Source organism: Curcuma longa, chromosome 9 (genome assembly GCF_044706935.1).
Source record: "Curcuma longa cultivar G26 ecotype Majalengka, Jawa Barat chromosome 9, ITB_CL_G26_1.1, whole genome shotgun sequence".
Classification (NCBI taxonomy): Eukaryota; Viridiplantae; Streptophyta; class Magnoliopsida; order Zingiberales; family Zingiberaceae; genus Curcuma; species Curcuma longa.
The window spans coordinates 7972127-7995703 of NC_133869.1; the positions used below are offsets into that span (position 1 = coordinate 7972127).

Here is a 23577-nt window from a genome sequence, read left to right on the forward strand (position 1 = left end):
ATGACCTAAACTGCTCTAGAATTGAGACATGATCAGTACATCCTATCATTTTTCTCTCCTCTTTTTTCTTTTCCTTTTGCATCTCTATTGGTAAGTGATGTGAAACACACAAGATCTGAAGATTTGGCAATATAATTCTCATAATCAATTTGTAAGAAAGGCAATTCTCATAATCAACTACAGTCACAATTGACCCATACGTGATTGGGACAACACACAAGATCTGAAGATTTGGTGCAGAAGAATTGGGTAAGCCAAGAATTCTTCTGCACATGGGACTCGAGATGGATCAGCTTTACCTTGATGAAAACAAATAAAGTTCTTGATGATGATGAAGATTCATTTAACCAGAAAAAAAGAATGATGACTGATGAATGCATAAAGCAGTAAAAGTTGTCACAGCCTAACTTTCTTAGGGGAACGTCTCATCTTACACATGGTCCTGAAGAGATGGCAAACCATGTTGTGAGGATATTAAAGCAAAAAGTTGCAAAAGAGGAGGAATTATATTAGTACTATCAAGATCGACCTTGTAGTAACTAATCTATGGATAGCATAGCCAATAAGCAACTGCCGAATCAATATCTATCAATCTTTATGCCAACTTTTTGATCATTATCTTAATCAGAATTTACGTCAACTTGTTCCTGTTGGATATGATACACAAAATTAAACATCAACAAGAATATACTTCTATTACCTTCTATTTCATTTGATATCAAACTAGCACTTCAATGATTCACTTGTTAGTGCGCAATAGTTAAAGAGCGATGATGCGTTGGGATTATGGAACTAATTATCCTTGATGAAGAGCAAGTCTTGGAATGATGACTTATGAATTGAAACTTTGCATGCTTAGTCCACTTTCACTTGTTAAAATCATAGCTTTGATAGTAATAGTCCATGATTTTCTTTCAATTAATTGGTTTAATTGGAGTCATGGACTCTCTTTTTTTCCCCTTGACTTTTATTTATTTTTTGCCTCATGATGCTCTCACCCACCGCACTCATTATTAAATTGTGCTAAGTGCACTTTAAGCAAAGCTTGGATGGATCGTTAGAAGCAAGAAGATGCATGAATATTAAGATAAGAATGGCTGCCTCCTGGTTGAGCTCCTTAAACTCTGTGCTGTCCAATCAATATGGATTTAGGGTCCTCCTGTTCCCCACAGCTTAATCTAATGGTGTCAGCCAGTTGTAACATGTGTGCACTCATGATGTGAGGCACTTCTCTCATCTCCAAATGCAATCATTCAGCCCATTTGTGAGAACCTGTTCTTTCCTGCAATTCTAGGCTAAGTCATCTTAACCCATCTCTCCTTGCCGCACAAACTTCCATTTAATTTGTTGCAGTCATGAGATCTTCTGTTCTCCATGTACATATCTATTTCTACATCAATTTCATTCATTTACGTGTATGAGAGGCTAACTTATACGACCATAGATTGGTCCATGACTCCATGGCTAGCTTTGGTGGGGCAAGCCGCTCGTGTGCTGCCTCAAGGCCTCGGCCCCAGCCTCCACTATGAGAAAGGAAAAAAGTTGAAGGAAAAGTATGGAGAAGATTCTTTATAATCACCGGAGATATCTCACAGCTACCGATTACTACAAGCCATAGCAAGGGAGAGAGAGAGAGAGAGAGAGAGAGAGAGAGAGAGAGAGAGAGAGCATGGCTTCTGAGAAGGTGGAGACCATCATCGCCGGGAATTACGTTGAGATGGAGATCGAAGGCGGCGAGTCAAAGGCCTCCAAGAACAAGCTCTCCAGATACCTCTGGCATGGGGGTTCTGTCTACGATGCTTGGTTCAGCTGTGCTTCCAACCAGGTTTACGTATAGCTAGGCACGCACGCATTCATTCATCTTGGCTCCTTGCTTTGTTCTCATGTGGTTTTCGCTAATTACAGGTAGCTCAAGTGCTGCTCACACTGCCATATTCCTTCTCCCAGTTGGGAATGCTGTCAGGCGTCCTGTTTCAGCTGTTTTATGGGCTGATGGGGAGCTGGACTGCATACCTTATCAGCGTGCTCTATGTGGAGTACAGAACCAGGAAGGAGAGGGAGAAGGTGGACTTCAGGAACCATGTCATTCAGGTGATTCATTGATATGAGAGAAAGAAAATCAACCCATAAAAATTGAAATTCTTAAAAACGGCAATATGACTTCAATTTCTCTTCAGTGGTTTGAAGTGCTCGACGGGCTTTTAGGGAAGCACTGGAGGAACGCTGGTCTATTCTTCAACTGCACGTTCCTTCTTTTTGGTTCAGTGATTCAGTTAATAGCTTGTGCAAGGTACTTCTGCAAATGAACCTATACAACAAATGCTAGCTTTTCCTAACTAATGATCTCCAGCTAGTGATCAATGATTTTAACGTTTCTTCTTCTGCTGCCTTTTTGCAGCAACATTTACTACATTAATGATAATCTCGACAAGAGAACCTGGACCTACATATTTGGGGCATGTTGTGCTACAACAGTTTTCATCCCTTCCTTCCACAATTACAGAATCTGGTCCTTCCTAGGCCTCATGATGACCACCTTTACTGCATGGTATCTAGCAATAGCTGCCTTGATCCATGGCCAGGTTTGTAATTAGCTACTAACCACCTACCCTTCTTATTAATTTCTCATATGTATATCCTCTAGAGAATGCTTTGATCTATTTCAAGGTGGAAGGTGTGGTGCATTCAGGCCCGACCACGATGGTACTATACTTCACAGGTGCTACTAACATTCTCTACACTTTTGGAGGCCATGCTGTTACAGTGTGAGACAATTAATTATTTTAATTAATCCCCTCCGACCAACGAATTGTTTATATATGTATATTAACCTCTTCAAACTAACTGTTTAGATTTTTCATTTTGCAGAGAGATCATGCATGCCATGTGGAAGCCACAGAAGTTTAAGCTTGTGTACCTGTTTGCCACACTTTATGTGCTAACTCTCACCCTTCCATCAGCTGCTGCCATGTACTGGGCCTTCGGGGACATGCTCCTCAATCATTCTAATGCCTTCTCCTTGCTTCCAAGGTCTGGTTTCAGGGACACTGCTGTCATTCTCATGCTCATCCATCAGGTAATCAACTAAACGTATATATATTGCAACACTTCCATTTATCATTTTAACGTTGCTTATATATATATATGTGCTCATGCACATGCAGTTTATAACCTTCGGATTCGCGTGCACGCCTCTTTATTTCGTGTGGGAGAAGGCGATCGGCATGCACGAGACGAAGAGCGTGTTGAAGCGGGCATTGGCGAGGCTCCCGGTGGTGATTCCCATATGGTTCCTAGCAATCATATTCCCTTTCTTTGGCCCCATCAACTCCACCGTCGGCTCCCTTCTCGTTAGCTTCACAGTCTACATCATCCCTGCCATGGCTCACATGATCACCTTCGCTCCAGCTTCAGCAAGAGAGGTACATGTCTATATTTGCTAGACAAAGTTTCAGTTTTGCTAGCTGTTTAATTAATTCTTCGCTTTGAGTGTGCTAATTCTCTTCCATGGCGATTAACTGTTCGACAGAATGCTGTGGAGAGGCCTCCGTCTTTTCTAGGAGGCTGGGTGGGTCACTACTGCGTCAACGTGTTCGTGGCGGTGTGGGTGCTGGTTGTTGGGTTTGGGTTTGGAGGGTGGGCGAGCATGATCAATTTCGTGCGCCAAGTGGACACATTTGGCCTCTTCACCAAGTGCTACCAGTGCCCTCCCAAGCACTGATATATCGCTGCAAGTTTGAGGGAATTAATATGGAATGAATTTGTGCCTGTGCGTTTGCAAGTGCCATTTTACTTATGGTTAATTAGCTTGTATATGTATCCTTATGGAGGCACAAATTGATCTTTTGTTTCTCCTTTTTGATCCCAAGTTCAAGTTGAGAATATTAATCGTTAATGTAACGCTAAGACTAGATTCATGGCTGGCGACTCCACAATTTGCACCGATGCTCGACTGCATGTGCTTATTGAAACTTTTGCATAGCATTGGACCAGAAGCTATGACATGCTGCATGTGCCTGTAATGAGAGATCTCATATCTTTGAAGGGCATGATGCCAAATCTACGAACTATTTATATCACAAATGAGATCTTATCCTCCGTTCTGTCCTTAGCCAATGCCAGTGTCTACTCAGGGCAGAGAGAAAATCAAAATAGGAGCTGTCAAGGCTCCATCTTGTCCCACTTTTTGTTGTCTCCGTTCTTAAACGTCCTCGTCTTGGAGGAGAAATTAAAACAGGCTCAGTGTTTACCAAACGACATAAGCTACTCGTTCTTTCTCAGTGCAAATTAACCTCCTCCAGTAATTCACGGCCTTTGATAGCCATGGTGGGATACAATTAAAGTTTTACATTGAAAATACATAGAAAAGATCGTAAACACGTTAGTATAAGATCTTTTTGGATAAAATTCAAAAACAAAATCGTATGGATTCAAAGTGGAGAATATCATACCGTTATATAGATATATATGAAAACTAAGAGCATGTACAGGCTCTTCTCTTCTAAACTAGTAGCATCTCACGTCTCATTCCGGTAGTTGAACTGTTACTCTTGGTAAAGAGCCCGAAATTTTTACCCGAAAATTCAGTAATAATTTTGAGCAGTGTGCACATGGAGACGGAGGCCCTTTCAGTTTCAGTCGCTTCATTTGATCGTCTTCTTCCCTTCTTCTTGTCGCCGTCAGAATCTATAGCATGGTCGAGATAGGTATGGAGGTCTGATGTGGAAGGTATCGAATGGACTCCTTTGTCTTCTAGGTCGAGCCTGTTCCTGGCTATTGTGTGTAACTGTATGGGCACAGTTATCTCCCTGATTGGAAGCAGATCAGCTCCATATCGATGTCCATATTGACTTGTCCTTTTGCAGTATGAAGTTGGTACTTGGGAGTTCGAATTGCACACCTTTGGATCGCAAGTATTTTGAGGTGCCTTGGGCGATCGAATAAAACAAGGGCTCAACAAATTGGACGTGATGGCCTTTATTGGACAGATCTGTGGACAAATCTGAATTGGATCTGGTTTCGTCAGATAAATCCATGTAAATAATGCCAACATAATCAGGACAAAGAAGGAAAATTTCAGAATAAGAGTTTATACACTAGCAGAGTGTCTTGATTATGTTTATCATCTGGAAAGAACTTCCCTTTTTTGACTACTAAAGATTTCTTTAGATGAGCATTGATGCGATCGGATCGGATAGATTCGTTGGGTTCGGATCGTGATCCATATGCGATCCGTTTTAAGCTTGCCCGCTTCTCGCCAAGGGAAGCAGTTGTCGTCCGAGTTCCAGAGAAGCCATCGCAGCAGCGCGAAAGAAGCAATGAGGGGATCGAGGAAATTGTACGCTTGGGGAGCGGCCATCGTTATCTTCGTTGTTTTGATGATCGTTACTCCGGCCATCCCTCAATCTCAGGAATACCATGACTTCGCCGATCAACGCGAGTTGTTCCTCGGTAGCACCCACTCCAAACTTAGGGTTTTTGTTGGCATCGGATTTCTTGGTTTAGCACGGCTCTAATTTTATTGGAAATCTTATATACTACTGAATTTTCCACAGCTAAGTCCTTGTTTATGCCAAAGAAGTAATTTTGTTTTCATTTTCAATTCTATTTTTAGAATTTTGTTCATTACCTTACATCTTATTTATTTAAGTTCGTTGTCTTGATTTATATTTCGTAGTGTGTGGTTCATGGAAGACTTTGAGCAGGTCGTATTCGGTTAAAATGGAAGTTAAATTTAACCTAAACGTTTTGATGAGACCTGAGTTTGTTCCAAGCTAAGACATTTAATCTGTTCTACATGTGATCTGCGATGCATGTGAGTTTGGATTATAAAATGTGTTGAATTTTTGTAGGGTCTTTCTCTTCTTTAGCTTTATTTGCTTTTTGTTTGAGCTTAAAGATTTATGTTAAAACTTGACACAGTGGGCACTAAGGTTTGAATGTGTTTTGACATAGCTTCTCAGTAAGCAACATGGCGAAATGGGTCAAATTTCATATTTAAACTGATTTCTTGAGAATTCTTTTGGCACACACTTGGTCTTAGAAGAGATTGCGGATAGGTTCTCAATAGGGTACATAGTATAGCCAGGGAAATTCAATATTGGTATTTCTTTTGGCACACACTTGGTCTTAGAAGAGATTTCAGATAGGTTCTCAATAGGGTACATAGTATAGCCAGGGAAATTCAATATTGGCATGCACTTGGTCCTGAAAGAGTTTTCAGATAGTGCCTCAATAAGTGACGTGGTGAAACCAGGGCCAATTCACATGAATAACTAATTTCTTAGAAATCTTATGGCACACTAGATCATACAGCTCCAAATAATGTTCTCACAGGATTATTGCATTAAATACCAGATTTTATAAGAATGTCTAATCTGATCATGACATTGATGGGTAAGTGTCTCTGGCTGAGTATTTGATGATGGCATGCTAAGAACATTTCTTTGGACAGTAAAAAAAAATGTGATTTAGGATTTGTTAGCAGTGTGCCTGCTTTCACAGTTTTATATATTCCCTGGATTTCTAGTACCATTGTTGAATTTCTGATTCTTAACTTCATGTTTACTGGATTTATTTTAATTACTGACTTTTTGTCTGTGTCCTTATTACAGGTATACCCAACACATTAAATGTGATTTCGAACATTCCTTTTCTCTTTATTGGCATTGCTGGGTTTATACTTTGCTTTCACAGGAACTACTTTAAGTTAAGGTGGTGATTTGATACTTGGTCCATAACAATTGCATGCAGCTAGCGTCTTCAATTATCCCTTTCATTTTGTTGACAGATTGGAGGGTGAGATCTGGGGTTGGTCAATCTTCTTTCTTGGTGTAGCAGCTGTTGCATTTGGTTCTTCCTATTACCACCTCAAGCCAAATGATGCTAGGCTTGTTTGGGATCGCTTACCTGTTAGTTTCATTTCATTCCTCCATTTCTATTTCTTATGAATATTACTATGATTTTATTTTGATGCATAGAAGATGCCTTACTAGTTACTGACAGATGAGGTTACACATTCTTTTCTCAGAGCAACTATTTTCCTTTTTTTTCTTATGCATTCTATTTGGATTTATTGGAGTAATTTTTGACAATCTTACTTCTTGAGTGTCTAATCCAATGTCAAAGTAAAGCTCTACTTCGATGAATTGATTTGTTTGTCTCCTTATTTCATGCAACCTTGTAAAGTTGTTCTATAGGTTTAGGTCCTTCTATGAGCCTAGTTAAGTTTTGAATTTCTGATCTGCTCCATTGATAGCCTCCCTAGTTTGTTTAGGATTAACTTTGGCTTACATATTTAGGTTTCACAAAAAAAAATAAAAAATGCAGTAAACATTAGACACGCACTTCCTTTCCAAATGCAAGTCATTAACTTTAACCCATTAACCTCGAAGGGACATACTATCGCTGTTCTGATCCTATCCCTTGCCAAGATCATTTTCAAATCTCATATATCACAACTTCATCAAAAGCACATGTATCACAACAACATCAAAAGCACCTGGAGAAATGGCTCGCAGTGATGGAAGAAGCAAACAGGTGGAACCTTTATGTCAACTAGAGCAAGGAGTTACCATAGTCCTTCCACTGGTTGCCGGCAAAGTTTATGCTATTGCTCTGGCCACTACTATTATTGTGTGTACTCCTTTTTGAATCTCCCTGTTATGCATTTGGAAAGGGTGTTTGAATAATCCATCCTGCTCAAGTTAAATCGCAATCTTATATTGTTCATTGGAAAGGGCGTTCAAATATAGGCAATAAGTTGACCTCTGGAAGGAATCATCAATTAGTTAGCTCACTTGGCAAGGTCGTGTTCTTTCTGGTGTCACTGAATAATGTTAAAACACCCTAAAGATCTGGATGTGAACTCTTTCAAGATTCTGACTTTGTTAATATCTAGATTTATTTACTAATTCTCTCTTCCATATCTATATTCTTCCCCTTATTCTTCTTCCTCTTATCTTTCTCCTTTGTACTCATCCTGCATCATTAGGGCTATGAGAGGAAGAGAGCTTGTGCTGGCTTAGTGACAAGGATAATAGGAAAAAGTCTGTTCAAAGATGCAGCAGCCGGAGACATGGATAAGTTGTAGGTGGTGGGCTGAAGCAGCAGAAGTTGCAAGCACATCCATAGGCAAGGATAAGAATACTAGTGACAGGAGATGTGTAGGCAAAACCTCTGGTATAAATTCATGTCAAAATATATGAAGACAAATTTATCTTATTCCTTAGAAAACCCATATAGGAGTGATGGGTGCACATACAAAACCACGTTGTCTAAATTTTGAACACTTCATTCTCTCCAACATTGACTTGGGTTTCTTTCTCATGGATTTTTTTATAATAGACTCAATATCCTTTGTAGATATTGTGCAAGTAATATATTCAAGGTTTAAAGAGCTGGAACCAGTTTCTCTCACTCTCTTTCTATTTCTCTCTCTCTCTCTCTCTATATATATATTTATATATATATACATATAAATTAATTGGTTTTCTTTCCTGTTCATAGTAGGATCAGTAACTACAAGTCAGCAGATTCAATGCCATTTTTCATGATTTCCCCCTGAGTAATGAGCTCAGAACTAAAACCATACTAGTGGTTGTTGAACTTGTGATGTGTAAATCAGTGATTAGGAGTTATCATGAACTGAATAAACAATGATAAGAACTAAGGTTGAACATCCTTTTAAAACCTTTACAAAATTTAAAGATTTTTTAAAGGTTATAAATGTTTTAGCTAAGGCATTTTATTATATATATCAATATGGAAATATGTTTTCCATTTAGTCTTAATTAAATGCATTTTTTAATATGTCAAATATAAGGGGTATATTTTTATTACGAATTTACACACAATTCCTTGCGATTTTTCTTTATCTCGATTACTCTGCTGCTCTTGAGAATCTTCATCAACCCCTTTACAATCGTGTTAGCGGAAGGGGAGTATGATACTTTTGGAGGGAATATTTTTCTAATATTTCTACACAAAGGGGCATAATATTTCTTTTGACGAACATTTATGCACTTCTAGTTTTCTCTATTATTTTTGTACTAGTTGTTTAAATTTAACACCTATATTGTTAATATTGATGTTAAATCTAAACAACTTGTAAAGAAAGGTTACATGTTTTGGAAGTGTGTAAATGCTCACCTATAGGGAAATTACTCACCCTGGCAGAATATTGCTAAAATTTCTCTAAGGGTATGACTAGGTATTCTTCTTCTGTTGCCATGATCATGAAGGTGTTGATGTAGATTTCCATATGAAAATATTGGCAAAATCTCCACCCCAAGGGTATGATGAGGTGCTTTCCTTTTGTTAGCACAATAGTGAAAAGGTTGATGTAGATTTAAGGAAATTTTTTTTTAAAAAAAATGAATTTAGGAAAGGTTTTAAAATGTAATAATTGAGACATTTTATTGTATTTTAAGATGGAAATATATTTTTTCCATTGAATCTCCTTAAATATGCCAACTAGAAGAGGTATTATTCTATTTTGAATTTTCGTATAATTCCTCACAAATTTTAGATTATTCTCTTTCTCTAGAAAACCTATATCAACCCCCCTACACAATTGTGCTAGAAGAAGGGGAGTACCTTATCGTATAGAAGATTATTCTTGCACAAGGGATGAAATATTTCGTTATGTGACTGTTTGTGCTCTTTAGGGTAACATAACCCCTTCCTTTATGGTTTTTTACTATTTATTTAGATTTAACATCTGCATTTTTTTCCAGACCTAACAATCTAGATTTGCTGGAACAAATTTCCTAGTAATTGTCATTTTACCTAGAAACAAATATTACAATTGTTTTGAGAAAATACTTCAACATGATTAATAAAAAATTAGGAAGATAGTACCTAGTTTTAAATTTACCTCCACTTTCAATTCACCCACATAGACTATATACTAATACAAGTAGCAAACAAACCATTAGATTAATAAAATTTTGGAAGCTCGATGTAGCTCTCCTAAACAATGTTTTCTGGCATTACATTCTGATTTGGAGGAAACCTAACCCTCAAAAAATATGATTCCTTTTATGGACTAGCAGGAAGATGGTGTGATATAGACTTTGGGTACCGAGTTGAGTAACACATTAGGAATCACCATATCATCACTGACTGAACCATCTTCAGCATCTAAAAATTTTCTCCATAGGATGCCTAACCCCCCAAGGGCTTAGAGAAATAGACATTGAAGGACCTCAAAGTATAGGGCATAGTTTCCTATTAAAATTTGACAATTGATAGAGTTTTAATACCATATATAAAATTAACTGCACATTTGCTTGGTATAATTGAATTGATTATACTAGTTTATTTTTTAAAAATTAACTTCGAGAATATACTTTGAATTATAGATAATATTATAATGAGTTTATATTCTTAAGTATATTTTAGATAATAAGCTTAATGGTTAAACTACTAATGTATGTTATGCTTGTAGATAATACTTGTTTATTTCTGCTGTATCCTTTTCTAATGTGGCACACCAACCTATATTTTGGCCCTTTGATGTCATATTGTCAGTTTGTCTTCTTGCAAGTGCATCCTATTTAATCAGTCCACTATTTTTGTCTCTCAGTGTGAGTATGGATGTTAAAGGCTATTGTTACTTGTAAATTTACAATCTTTGATAACCCAGATGACTGTTGCTTTCACATCTATCATGGCCATTTTCGTCATTGAGAGGGTTGATGAGAAGACTGGAACAACATCAATTGCACCACTTGTTATTGCTGGTATATTTAGCATCTTATATTGGAGGTAAGCTTGTTATTACCACATTTCTTTTCTTAACCATTTTATTTTTGTTCTTTTCAAACAATCTATGGAATAGCATCATTCATCTTCCTTAACATGTCCAATATATACAGATTTTTTGATGATTTACGCCCATATGCACTTGTTCAGTTCCTTCCTTGTATCATTATTCCTTTGATGGCTATACTGATTCCACCAATGTATACACATTCATCATACTGGTTATGGGCAGCAGGTCAGTGTTTGGCTTTTTGTTGAATTCTATTATGATATCCTTTTTATATAGCTGCTAGGGCAATCAGCAATCTTGCAACGAAGTGTTAGCAACCTTTAAAAAAAAAGGAATTTTGCACAAAATCCATTTGCCATCTGGCAAAACCATTCCACTGGCACCAAAATTCAGTACGAATGAATATATTCTGCCAGAATCATTACCAACCTAAAAAACTGAACTATTACCTCTAACCTCTATTTTTAGTTAGTTTTATGTTCTGAAATCGACACTGAATTGCCCAAAATGCAAATTCTTTGTATGAGTGAGCATTAACAATTTCAAACAGATTCTGGACAAGATCGTACTCACTCTCAAATTATAAGAAAGAAAAGCTTTGAGAACCAAGTAGAATTGTTTTCACCAATGAAATAGCAAGTTACTTTGTTTTCCTTTTTTAATTTGCAAAGGAAAAAAAATTATTGACTGTCAGACGTGCAGCATTTTATCTTTTGGCAAAAGTGGAAGAAGCTGAGGATAAGCAGATCTACAAATTCACGCATCAAACTCTCAGTGGACACACCCTTAAGCATCTATTTGCTGCCATGGTTCCTGTTTTCTTGGCACTCATGCTTGCCAAGCGAGAAATTGAACCCGACAGGTAAAATTTTCTCAATAGCGTTTCTTTATGTGAGTGCTAATCTTGATTTTTCGGTCACTTGTTTCTCATCCCAAGCTTATTTTCATGGCAAAATCCCGAACCCAGGTTTCCCTGGATGTTTTCATTCCTAACTGTGACCCATGAAAAATCATTCTGTGGGATGTTTTATTTCTTTCTATGTGAATAATCAAAGCTCTGGAGAGGAGCATGGAAGCCTGATCAGTGCACCTGTTTACTGTATCATTAACTTTTTGCCATTGTTTTCTCTACTGATCACGTACTGTATTATTAGCTTTTATTGCATTATTAATTTTCCAGCACTGCTTGATTCCTGTCTATCCGTATGACAATTTTTTTTTTAATATGGTGCAGGACGAGTTTGCTTCACAAATGGAGGATTCAGTGGGTCACAATAAGAAACAAGCGGTTTAAGGCTGAAAGCATTGAATGTGAATACTCTTCGGTTACTACAACAGACGACTAATTTTCTCGATAGGTTTATCACTGATGCAAAGTTTGCCCTGTGTAAGAAAAGCTATATTAACCCTAAAAGGTATTTGAAAACATACTTGACAAACTTTATATTATTTGATTGTTGATAGGAAGTATGGAAATGAGCTACAACACCTTGTTGGGAGAAAATGTAAAGTTTCTGCACAAATAAATTGTTAAATTCAAGTCGCACAAATGATAGCGAAACATGAGACGTGAAATTTTTTAAGATGAAATGTTAAAAGGCAGTTTGGGATAAAAAAGTCTGCATATTTACTAGATTTGATATAGATCAAAATAGAAAGATTGCAAAATCCTTGACAAAAGGAAAGAGGATACAGTGCAGTAAGCAAATAACATTCTCTGCAAGCTTACTTAAGAAACTACTGACAAAATGTTCATTCAAAACGATTCTTAGAGTCTGATAAACTCATTAGAGAAAAGATAAACTCTTTCTCAGTCTCTAAACCTTCTCTAACGATATCACCTCATATACAATTTTAAAATAAACTGTCACTCACACTCATCCCTTCAATATTTGTTTCTTTCTTAAGTAGTCTTGAAGGCATCACCCAGATTAAAATTGATGTTGTTTCTCATGGTCCTCCTTCCAAGACCCCCGTTTCCAATGCCATTGCCTTTTCTCATCATTGCTGCGAATTCACTGTAATCTATTTGGCCATCCTACAAAGCAACGTGTGTAAATTTTAATGTCGTTCTACCGATACAATGACAGATCAACTACACTGAATTACTATAGAGAAGATTTGCATCCAGGGGCAAAATGAAACAAAGATTGTAGAAGACTCACATTATTTTGATCAATTTCTTTGATCATCTCATCAAGGTGAACATCATCGAGACCAAATTCTTTGCATGCTTGTGAAAGTTCATCTATAGTTATGTAGCCACTTCCGTCTTTGTCAAAATATGAGAATGCTGATATTAGATTCTCGTCTCTCTCCAGCTTATTCATGTGAACTGTTGCTGCAAGAAATTCACCGTAGTCTATTGTGCCATTTTTGTCGATATCAGCCTATAATTTTCAAATGATCAAGCAGATTAAAATTTAGATTTTTTTTTTCATGAATCGACGCAATGTTCTTATGGAGAAATAGAACAGTACGACAGCATTAACCAATCTTACCGCATCCATAAGTGCCTGTATCTCAGATTCCATAAGTTCTGATCCCACTCGTCTTAAGCCTTCTTTCAGTTCATCAAATGTTATGGTTCCACTGTTGTCTGTATCAATCATTTTGAACAACTCTTTTAGACCACCAATCTCTTCTTCGGAGAGGCTTTCAGCAATAACCTGAAAAATGAAGAAATGCATAGTTGAGGAAACATACAATTTTTAGGAACACAAAGATTTGTAGACATTCTCAACCATCGTCACATGTTCTCGCCCTAAAACATACAATCTTTGGCACATTGGATGCACTTACAAGTACACCCAACCGGCAAGGTACGAGGCATTAAGACAATTCAACTTCTGCCATAAGAGGTTGTGTACAAAATTGAGTTTTAAAAAAGGTAGAGTGTGACGATAAAAACGAAAATGAAGTGACACTTCAGTTGCACAGTTCAGACTTACATGCAAATCAGCACAATCTTCCACAACAATTTCTGTTATAACATATCAACAAATCACAATTGGTGGAACCGAACTGAGCAATGCATTTCAGACACAATAAAGACTCATCTTGCAGAAATAATAATTCCTAAGGAAATGCAGTAAGAAAAACCCCATCTTGTTGAAATAGTAATTTGAAGGAAATGCAGTAAGAAAAACCTGTGTGGAAACAATACTACTACATCAAAGCCATCACATATATGAAAGGTAGAATCATAATTTGGTAAGACAAACATCTCACAAAGTGTTTTTCTTTTCTTTTCTTTTTTTAGCAGAAGTCGAGTGTCAACCGTTGCATTTTAAGAACATACAAGAGTAGTTATACCCACATCAACAAAGATGTCACATATGTGATGAAGTATATTGCATTCTAAGATAACTATGCTTGCTACAAGCTTGTATAACTACAAAACATTATTTGGATACAGCATATATCAACCATTTCTTTTACTACTTGCTACGAGACATTAGAGAATCGACTTCAAAAGCAGTAGCAGACTAGATCCTGATGCACTTTTAAGATCCTAGATCAATATCTGTCAGAGCAACTATAGCCTGAAAATTTTCCGACGGGCCCATGCATACTCATTAATAACTTTTAAAAAGATGATATTTCAGTTTCTTGTGCTAATACAAAATTATATCTTTAGATATAAAAGTAGTAACAGGTCATTTAATGTTAAAAAAGCTGGGAACTAATATTGTAAACTCCACTGGGTTATTAGAAAGAGACTAATTACAAACAAAATCCATAAATATTAGAAATCTTCCTTAAACACAAACATTAAACAGTGAAAAAAAACAAGTGAATTCACAAGTATATTATATATATATACATTCTATAACTCTAAAAGCATTACCCTCTCCCCATATTTTTATCAAGACTCATAGACTCTGGTAACTATAAAATATGGTATGCAGCATCTCCAATGACATATTTTAATTAGCTGGGAGAAAGCAAATCTTATGAATATAATCTCAAGAAGATTACCCTTAAAGCCATCTTCTTGAGCTTGTTCATTGCAGAGAACTGCTTAAGACGTGAAAGCACAGCAGAGTCCAAGGGTCTATCAGGTGCAACATTGTCATCAACAATCCATGGGTGAGCTGGAAGAAGAAACTTCATGTCAGTACAAAACTAAAGCCATTCCTCAAAGTCTATATACGTAGAAAAAAAAACTCAGGATGAAAATACTAACAAAGAACTTGATGTGCAGTAAATCTCTTCTTTGGGTCTCTATTAAGCATATTTCTTATTAGATCCTTTGCGCTATCAGAAATACCCGGCCACGGTTGAGATTCAAAATCCAAACGACCTTGTAATATCTGTCTGAAAATCCCTGCTTCAGTCTCTGAAAGTGACAAAAGGTGCACTATGGTAATTTGTTATCTCAAAAAATAAGTAGATTCAGACGTTGGATATTAGCTTGATAAAACCAAAAATCAACATCAATAGTTATGCACCTGCCCAGAAAGGTGGAACTCCACTCAACAAAATGTATAAGATGACACCAGCACTCCACACATCTGCTTCTGGTCCATAAAGCTTCTGCAGTACCTCAGGTGCAACATAATATGGACTTCCAACAACATCGGAGAAGGTATCACCTGCAAAGTTCCAGAACAATAAGCTTACAAAAAAAATGTTATTGGAGAGGTCAAGTTTGATAGATCTTTGATGACAATAACTACCGACTTTATGATCAAACCAACCATCCTCAAGTTTTATTCACACATCAACTCATTGAATATTAACACTACTGCAGAATATTAATTAATATAAGCTTAAGTATTGTGTTGCTTTGTCTACTACCAATTAATCTTTCATGCTTTCTGTGCCTATACATGCAGGTGTCAGTAAACACCGTTTGTAAAATCCACAATTTGGTTAACCAGTCTAGACATGGCAAAAAGCAGGTGTATGTTTCAATAAACATACTGATGCAGACACAATAGTATGCTATAAAAAAAACAAGATTTTCTAGCTGGCATACAAGCATTCTACATATGCACTCTCATAAAGGAGACAAAGAAAAGAAAAGAAAAGAACAGTTGGAGAAAGAAATGTGAAAAAGAAAATAATAATGAAACTGAAAAGTAGAGGATAGAAAGAGAAAAGTAATGGGAAAAGACAAAGCAAAAGATGATCACGCCACCACATCTTTTGAATCAATTGCTTTTATATGACTATCATTTCAATCTCCACCTCTCAGCTGTTATCTCTGCCACTTCAGCCTCTTCAGTGTCACTACCATGTGCCACTCTGAGTAATGATAGTGGTAATCAATTGGATTGCTTGTCATCGAATATATGTATTAAGCAGTCTAAGCCAGCAATTGAATATTTAAAAACAGTATGCACTTCGATATATATTTTTACAATTTTTGAAATTTAAAATTAATGATTTGTACCTAATCACAAAATCTAGATTTTGATTTATGAGAAATAACAATAAGATGTAGTCTAAAAGTATCACTCGCCTAGTTCTGTCCCGCCATTAAAAAAAACTGCAAAGATTTTTGCAAAAGACATGGGAAACTTTATCACTCATGCAAATTTTCTAATATAGTTGAAATTTAAAAGTAGATTTGTTCTGTGACTCGCCTAGTTCTGCCCCTAGAAAAGAACAACTGTTAAAATTTTGACAAGAGACATGACAAAGTTTCTTACTCATGCAAATTTTCTAATATTGCTCAATTCAGCTTTCACACATCAATCAGACAGTAGACTGAGGTGATATATCAAACTATATCAGAAGGAGATTTTACAAGTATCATAAAAGAGAGTTTGCATCCTATGAAGTTTGACGGACACCTCAATCTAAAGCAAGCAAAATATTTTTGTCAGCCAGTGTGAGAAGCAAGCATTCGAAAATTCATACTTCTGACATTTAACAATGCACAGTGAGACTGTTTTGCCTATAGAAAACTGGTAATGCTATAAAGAACTGAACTTTCTTAGTAACGTTTTAGTATGACAGAAAATGGAGAGTTTCTTGATGAAATTTTTGTTTAACATTTATTTTCAATTAACATATCTCCTAGACAGAGAGATATGACACTTAGAGCTTGTGAAAAATAGCTTTTGATAAATCATCACGCAATCAATTGTTCACTCTGCATGTCTATATTATGTACATGTGAAAAGAAAACTAGCAAGCATGGACGATTAACTCTATTAAACTATATGGAAAATTTGCAAAACTAGAATTTGGATCAGTTTTACCATATGAAATTCAGTGCAAAAGGAAATTCAGTCAGCACAGATATACTCTCTATCTTATAAGTTCAAAGTTGGTACGATTTCAATGACGGGATAAGTTCTATGTAAATAACCAATCCCACACAATTTGGTTCTTTTGGGGTTCCATTATATTGTATGCTTGCAATGAAACAAGTTCCTAAAACTAAAATTTTCACTATGCTAGCCATGAAACAAGTTCCTAAAACAAAACTTTCACTGCTAGTCCAAAGACACTCACCATTCACCATTTGTCAGTGCGTTTTACTACTGTCTTAAACTATCTCAACAAGACCTTCCTACTTCACCAAATATATTTTTTTAAGTCGCGTTATAAATCCAAAATATCACATCTGACTGGGATTTTAAGTCTTATTTTTTCATTCATGCAAGTATTGCAGCATTGATGCAAACCTGAAGATATGGCATCCCCTTTGATAGAACAAAGGAAGAAATGTTCATCTGTGACCCTTATGAAGGATAATTCCAGAACTAGTGTGCAAGAAAAATTGAACAAAATGATAGCAAAAAATCAATACCAATATGGCAAAAAGAGCAGCCAAATGAGCATGGATGCTAACAGTTCAAAGCCACGAAAGTGCAACCATTGAAAGTCCATAACCATGTCTTAATGAAAATATGAATATGTGATATAAGAATGGGTAAAACCAATTGCTTAAAAGGCCTTCCATAACCATGTCTTAATGAAAATATGAATATGTGATATAAGAATGGGTAAAACCAATTGCTTAAAAGGCCTTACAGCCACTTGTCCATGTATGCTCATCTAATATCTTACAAGAGTAATAGCAAACTTTATCAGAGATTTAAACTTAGTGCAAAGTTCTCATGTCCAGAAATAAAAAGTAAAAAAAAAGTACCAATTGGGTTGAACAACATGAATAAGAATGGGTAAAACCAATTGCTTAAAAGGCCTTACAACCACTTGTCCATGTATGCTCATCTAATATCTTACAAAAGTAATAGCAAACTTCATCAGAGACTTAAACTTAGTGCAAAGTTCTCATGCCCAGAAATAAAGAGTAAAAAAAAAAGTACCAATTGGGTTGAACAACATGAACAAGAGTTGTGTGAGAAATAAGAAATAGAATGCATAATTAATCATTGACGAGAGTAAGGAGATAAAGAAATAGAAATCTTATCTCGAAGAAGAATATACCTGGCTTATAAAATACGGATAGCCCAAAATCCGTCGCTTTAAGTGCCGCATCCTCATCGGGGCTAGCAAACAGGAAGTTCTCCGGCTTGAGATCGCGATGCATCACCCCGAGCGAGTGGCACGCCTCTACGACTCCAACGATGGTCTTGATCAACTGCGCCGCTTTCCTCTCGCTGTAATGCCCCTTCTGGATGATCCTATCGAAGAGCTCTCCGCCCGCGCACAGCTCCATCACCAGGTGCACGAAAAGCGCGTCCTCGTAGGTGCCCTTGATCCTGACCACATTGGCGTGCTCCGAGAGGTGGTGCATGATCTGGATCTCGCGCCACACGTCCTCGTAATCCTCGCGGCAGATGAGCTTGCGCTTGGGAATGGACTTGCACGCGTACTCCTTGCCATCGTTCTTGTCGATGCACAGGTACGTGGTGCCGAACTGCCCCTGCCCTAGCTTCTTGCCGATGCGGTATTGATCCCGCAGGTTGGGGGTCTTGTACGGGAGGACCGAGGTGGGCTTGGAGGAGCGATGGGGAGGGGGATTGACCGACGGCTGGCTCATCGGTGATGGTAAAAATTGCAAAGTCCAGATCTTGGGCCCTGAAGACTGATTCCTACACAGAAAGATTGAGTTTTTACAGGGTCTTCGTCACCAAAATCCCATCTTCATCATTTTTCTCTACGAGTTCTGGCGATTGTGAGCTATGCCTGCAAGATTTGAAGCGGTCTTCAGATAAATGGAAGAGGAGCAGAATAGATTGAGATGACAGGGAGGAAGCCAGGAAGGAAAGGGGGAGGAAGAGACTAATGAAGTCAAGTCAAGGAAAGAACAGAGAAAGGGTCATCCTCTCTGCTCCAATTGGCGACAAAAGCATGCAAAATTTCTATTTATTATTTCCAAATGGTTTCCCTTCTTTCTGCCCTGCCTTCCTTCCCTACTATAGAAATACTCTCTTATAAATGAATTTGAAAAGAGCAAGAAAAAACCATCATCATCTTTGCCTGCCCCTGCTCCCTGCCCCTTCTCTTGTCTTCGACTGTTCCAAGTCCATCACATGCTTTCTCTCTCCCTCTCTCCTTTTTCTTTCATCAAATCACGAATTACCGGACTTCTCAGTTTCTTAAATCGATGGATCGAATCAACTTCCGTGAATTAAATTTTCTTTAAATAGATTATATTGATCAAGAATATCTTTAAAAAAAAATAAATTTACCAATTTCACACGGTCAGCATATTAATCAAAAATATCAGATTGATAGATAGTGTACCGTGAACATTTATTTTAGTGATATTGATAGTCTACTGTAAACATTTTCGATTTATTTTAGTAGTATGTAAGAAATTTTTATAGGATAGTTTAATAGATGTAAATTGAATACCTATTGTTAACTAAAAAAATCATGATTATAACTCTCATTAATATAAAGGCATAACTGAATTAGATTATGACAGAGTAGAGTTATAAAAAATAATAAGGATTTAAATCTCGGTGAAATCGAGATAATACTTATCTCTGTCATAATCAATTGTAATTTCTCGATTTACCTCCTCATATATGAGGACCGACTGTATGAGGATTCACATTTTACTAAGAGTTAGTACTTAAATGATAGATTTATAATAATCAAATCATGAAACATTATAGCCCCCAGATATAATCGAGCTTGATACTCAAATGATAAATTTATAATAATCAAATCACGAATAACCTTGGAGCTACAGGATAATGATAAAAATATTTTCGTAGTTAATCAAATATTTATGAATCAATTATCAATTGCGGCGCACTACAAAATCAATCCTAGAACGTTGATTACGAAACGATTCGTCATTTGCATTTTCTGATTTATAAATTATGTTTTGTAGATAACTCCTCCTAATTACAATGCATTATAAATTAATTATCTCTAGTGAAAAGATAATTTTAGAATGTTAGTTGTTTGTGTTTCTCAAATTTAATGGATTGGTGGAAATTTTGTATGGAGTCGATTGATTACCTCTAAAATTAATAAATATATATCTAAATTATTTTTTAAAAACTCACGCATTTCTGTTTAATTTTACCGGCTCACCTGCTGTTCTGGTTTCCCCATATCATCTTTTTAATTCTATATAAATTTAATTTTTAATATGACAAGTTGATGCTGAATAGTATAGTTGTTTTTTTTTTAAAATAGCTTACGTGGAAAAATTCTTTAAAACATAATATAAAAAGGCTTTCAGTGACCATTTTGAATTGATATATAATTTTTAATTATTTAATTTTTATTTAAAAAACATACCATAAAATGATTTACAAGATAATGCATTTAGATTTTTGGAGAGACGTTAGAAACCAAAGAATTCATCAATAAGAAATGAAGTGATTAATTTAAATCTTTTAGAATATTTACATAAGATATAAAATTAGTCATTTAATAATATCTTCACGATTCTCAAACCTACCTGCCCTTTCGGTAATTAGAGGCAGCTGCAAAAGTTGTTGACTTCATATCGATTCTTTGAAAATTCTATTTGACTTTTTATTTTAATACATGAAGATAAAATAATTAATGAAGTCGTGATGGCCTCACATATATTTAATAAAATAGGCATGCTTGGATGTGAGGTTAGGTATGTTGTTCGATATATATATATTTTTATATTAGGTATCCAAATTGAATAAGATAGAGGGGTCTACAACATATTTAATTTCATTCACTAAATAAATTTAAAAGAATAGAGATAACTTTTAATATGTCATCCCATTGTTATTAGTTGTTCAAACGTTGTATATATACGCTACAAGAGTTTTAAATTTTGATTATTTAAAAAAATATTATCTTTTACCATCACACTGTACTTTTGACCTATATTGTTTGACATATTACTATCATACAAACAAATATCTAAATAGATTGCTTCAAACAGGAAGACATGTAAGAAAATAGGATTTTATTTTAATGAAATTAAATATTTTAATATACTTTTTTTGTTAAAGTTTTTTTATTTTCAGCAAAATAAAAAATAATTCTAGTATGGCTCCGTAAAAAGCTTTTGAAAAAGTTGTTTATAAAATATTGTTTTTTAAAAACAAACTCCCACGATTTATACTCATCTTGTAATATAAAATTTATTTGATTTAAAGATTTTGAGAGCAAAAAGGATGTTAGAAATAGAAAAACTATATAATATAATAAATTAGAACTAAAGTAATTGTTTTTTAGTATAATAGATTATATTAATTAGATAAGTAATTGTTTTTAGTTTTAAATAATTATCACTACCATTAAAAAATTAATATTGAAATATAATGATTTAGAGTACTGTCTATTAGATATAAGGTATAATTTTATGTAAAAATATACGTGTGGATGTTAAAATAAAATTTAAATAATGAAATAAAAAAAGAAGTAGAAAATTGTAATTTGAATAATAAAATTTTAAGATAAATGAAAATTTTGAATATTTTAGAGAATTTAAAATCAAAATTTAAAAATGTTTTAAATTTAGACACTATTTTTTAAAATATATATAATAAAAGAGCAAGTGACATATAATATTTATGTGATATGTTGGAAAAAATTACAAATTTTAAAAATTAAATAATTTTTTAAATGCAATTTAAAATTAATTTAGCGATGAATATAAAAAATATAATAATTAAAATGCAATATTATTGATGACTTATGTAAAATATTAAAGGAAATTATAACCTCTAAGAATTAGAAGATTATAAAATAATTTTTAATAACATTAAAATACAATAAATATTTTATAAAAATAAGAAATTCTATTTTAAAAATAAAGAGGAAGGGAACCCATTTAACTTGGGGGGGGGGGGGGGGGGGGGGGGGGGGGGGACCTCATTTACTTGGATGGAAATAATGAGAAAACAAAATAAAAAGCTTATTTTCACCATTTATTTAGAGAGTAACATATATTGGATTTTTTTTGTTGTCAATCTTTCCCATAATGGCCAAGCATGCGATGAACATTTGGTTCAACCATGTTCCCACCATTTTTTTGCCAAAGTTAGAAGAAGATAAAAATTACTAATTTTTTGAAGATTTGGATGGAATTCATTACTTCTTTATCTATTTCTCTTTTTTTCTATTAATATAAACTTCAATAAAAGATAGAATCCGTTATCCGAGTGGATCTTACATAGTTGACCCTATGATTATATATGAGGAAGTAAATTGAAAAATTGTAGCTGACCACTACAGGAGGACATTACCTCAGATTTATTGAAATTCGACACTTAAGGGGTTTATCTAATTCTTTAAGGGGGTTATCTAAAGGACATGCAAGTTTTATGTATCCCATTTGATATCTTCTTATCCGAGAATCAACAAATTCCATCTCACACTGTTCAAAAAATTTCAAGTCTTTTTTTTCAGCTCCAATCACTCGATAATTTTCACAAGCATAAATTTCACTTTTTATAGATCCAGAGATTTTTTTCACAAAACAATTTCCCTAGTAACGGATTCAATTATACCCCCGAAGCTATCAAGATAAACAATGAATACATATATATGATTGTTAAATCGCATGGATAAGATACAACATTAATACTTTTCTAAGTATTTTAACTATAAAGTAAACATTTAAAAGTTTGGACAGGAGCAAAGGGTTCGATGGATCCTGCTCAAGGAGCAGCCGAACCAGCGCGAGAGCCGCCTCCTACTCCCGGCAGACGAAGTGGTTGCAGCAGAGGTCAACGATCAGGAAGGCCTCCCTGTGGCGCCATAGATCTGCAGATGCGGTGGTGGTCTCGATTGAACGAGGTCGTAAAGGGCGTAGAGGCGGTCGACGGTGACGGATCTGGTACCGAGGCGCTGGGGAAGGTCAGCGTGGAGGAAGCGGAGGGCGAATGGGATCATGGAACCTGAATGTCCGGGGTAGGAAGAAGCGTACGACTCGAATCGGAAGCGAGGGGAATCCAGAGGGGCGTCGAGGGAGTCGATCTCGGCGGCGTCGTCGGAGAATCGACGGAGATTGGAGAGGGCGAGGGCGGAGACAACGAGACTAATGAGGTGGTGGTGAGGACGGAAGGCATGCCTTCGGCGTGCGACGGCGACGGCGTCGAGGACAGCACGCCACTGGCCGCGGCGGAAGAGTGCGACGACGGATGGCAAGTCGAAAGGGAGATCGAAGGGGAGGTCGGAGGGGATAGGAGAGGATCGGAGGTGTTCGCCATTGGGGGTTCCCCGCCGGCGTCAGGTTCTTCTCCAGCCATCGCTGTGAGAAGGGAGGCGGTCGGAGATCTACAAGTTGAAATTTAGCGGGAAGAAATTTCTTCGCGTCACACGGTCACACCATCATAACAAAATTTATTCATATGATTAAAAAAAGATAATTCAAATAATTAAATAATTAATTAGAATTACGAATAGGTTAATTTTTTTTT

General features: G+C 36.0%; 3 protein-coding genes and 1 pseudogene across 3 annotated transcripts; 2 read left to right on the plus strand and 2 right to left on the minus strand.

Moving 5' to 3' along the window:
* The first annotated feature begins 1623 nt into the window (after window positions 1-1623).
* Window positions 1624-3894, plus strand: LOC141834696 (auxin transporter-like protein 3). The gene is made up of 8 exons (XM_074722035.1): window positions 1624-1825; window positions 1906-2091; window positions 2178-2290; window positions 2399-2582; window positions 2668-2765; window positions 2869-3076; window positions 3165-3422; window positions 3530-3894. Exons 1-8 carry the CDS (start codon window positions 1670-1672, stop codon window positions 3719-3721), a joined length of 1395 nt encoding a protein of 464 aa, XP_074578136.1. The 5' UTR covers window positions 1624-1669; the 3' UTR covers window positions 3722-3894.
* Window positions 3895-5210: 1316 nt separating this feature from the next.
* On the plus strand, window positions 5211-12331 carry LOC141835148 (uncharacterized). Its single transcript, XM_074722577.1, has 7 exons — window positions 5211-5451; window positions 6615-6714; window positions 6791-6911; window positions 10649-10770; window positions 10881-11002; window positions 11480-11639; window positions 12012-12331. Exons 1-7 carry the CDS (start codon window positions 5226-5228, stop codon window positions 12121-12123), a joined length of 963 nt encoding a protein of 320 aa, XP_074578678.1. The 5' UTR covers window positions 5211-5225; the 3' UTR covers window positions 12124-12331.
* A 117-nt stretch (window positions 12332-12448) lies between these two features.
* On the minus strand, window positions 12449-18992 carry LOC141834695 (calcium-dependent protein kinase 28-like). The gene is made up of 7 exons (XM_074722034.1): window positions 18188-18992; window positions 15232-15375; window positions 14967-15119; window positions 14759-14874; window positions 13279-13446; window positions 12943-13167; window positions 12449-12815 (listed from the first exon to the last, which is right to left on the minus strand). The coding sequence occupies exons 1-7, from the start codon at window positions 18741-18743 to the stop codon at window positions 12681-12683; spliced, it is 1497 nt and encodes a 498-aa protein (XP_074578135.1). The 5' UTR covers window positions 18744-18992; the 3' UTR covers window positions 12449-12680.
* Window positions 18993-22709: 3717 nt separating this feature from the next.
* On the minus strand, window positions 22710-23406 carry LOC141834495 (uncharacterized; annotated as a pseudogene).
* Window positions 23407-23577: the final 171 nt, after the last annotated feature.

Bases quoted from the DNA above. Each gene is read 5' to 3' on its own strand.
- LOC141834696 (XM_074722035.1), top strand. From the start codon at position 1,670: ATGGCTTCTGAGAAGGTGGAGACCATCATCGCCGGGAATTACGTTGAG. The intron at 3,077-3,164 runs GTAATCAACTAA...ATGCACATGCAG, and splicing joins TTCTCATGCTCATCCATCAG to TTTATAACCTTCGGATTCGC. The intron at 3,423-3,529 runs GTACATGTCTAT...ACTGTTCGACAG, and splicing joins CTCCAGCTTCAGCAAGAGAG to AATGCTGTGGAGAGGCCTCC.
- LOC141835148 (XM_074722577.1), top strand. From the start codon at position 5,226: ATGCGATCCGTTTTAAGCTTGCCCGCTTCTCGCCAAGGGAAGCAGTTG. The intron at 5,452-6,614 runs GTAGCACCCACT...TCCTTATTACAG, and splicing joins TCAACGCGAGTTGTTCCTCG to GTATACCCAACACATTAAAT. The intron at 6,715-6,790 runs GTGGTGATTTGA...TTTTGTTGACAG, and splicing joins AGGAACTACTTTAAGTTAAG to ATTGGAGGGTGAGATCTGGG.
- LOC141834695 (XM_074722034.1), bottom strand. From the start codon at position 18,743: ATGAGCCAGCCGTCGGTCAATCCCCCTCCCCATCGCTCCTCCAAGCCC. The intron at 14,875-14,966 runs GTTAGTATTTTC...TTCTTCTTCCAG, and splicing joins TACTGCACATCAAGTTCTTT to CTCACCCATGGATTGTTGAT. The intron at 12,816-12,942 runs GTGAGTCTTCTA...GTTGCTTTGTAG, and splicing joins AAGAAATTGATCAAAATAAT to GATGGCCAAATAGATTACAG.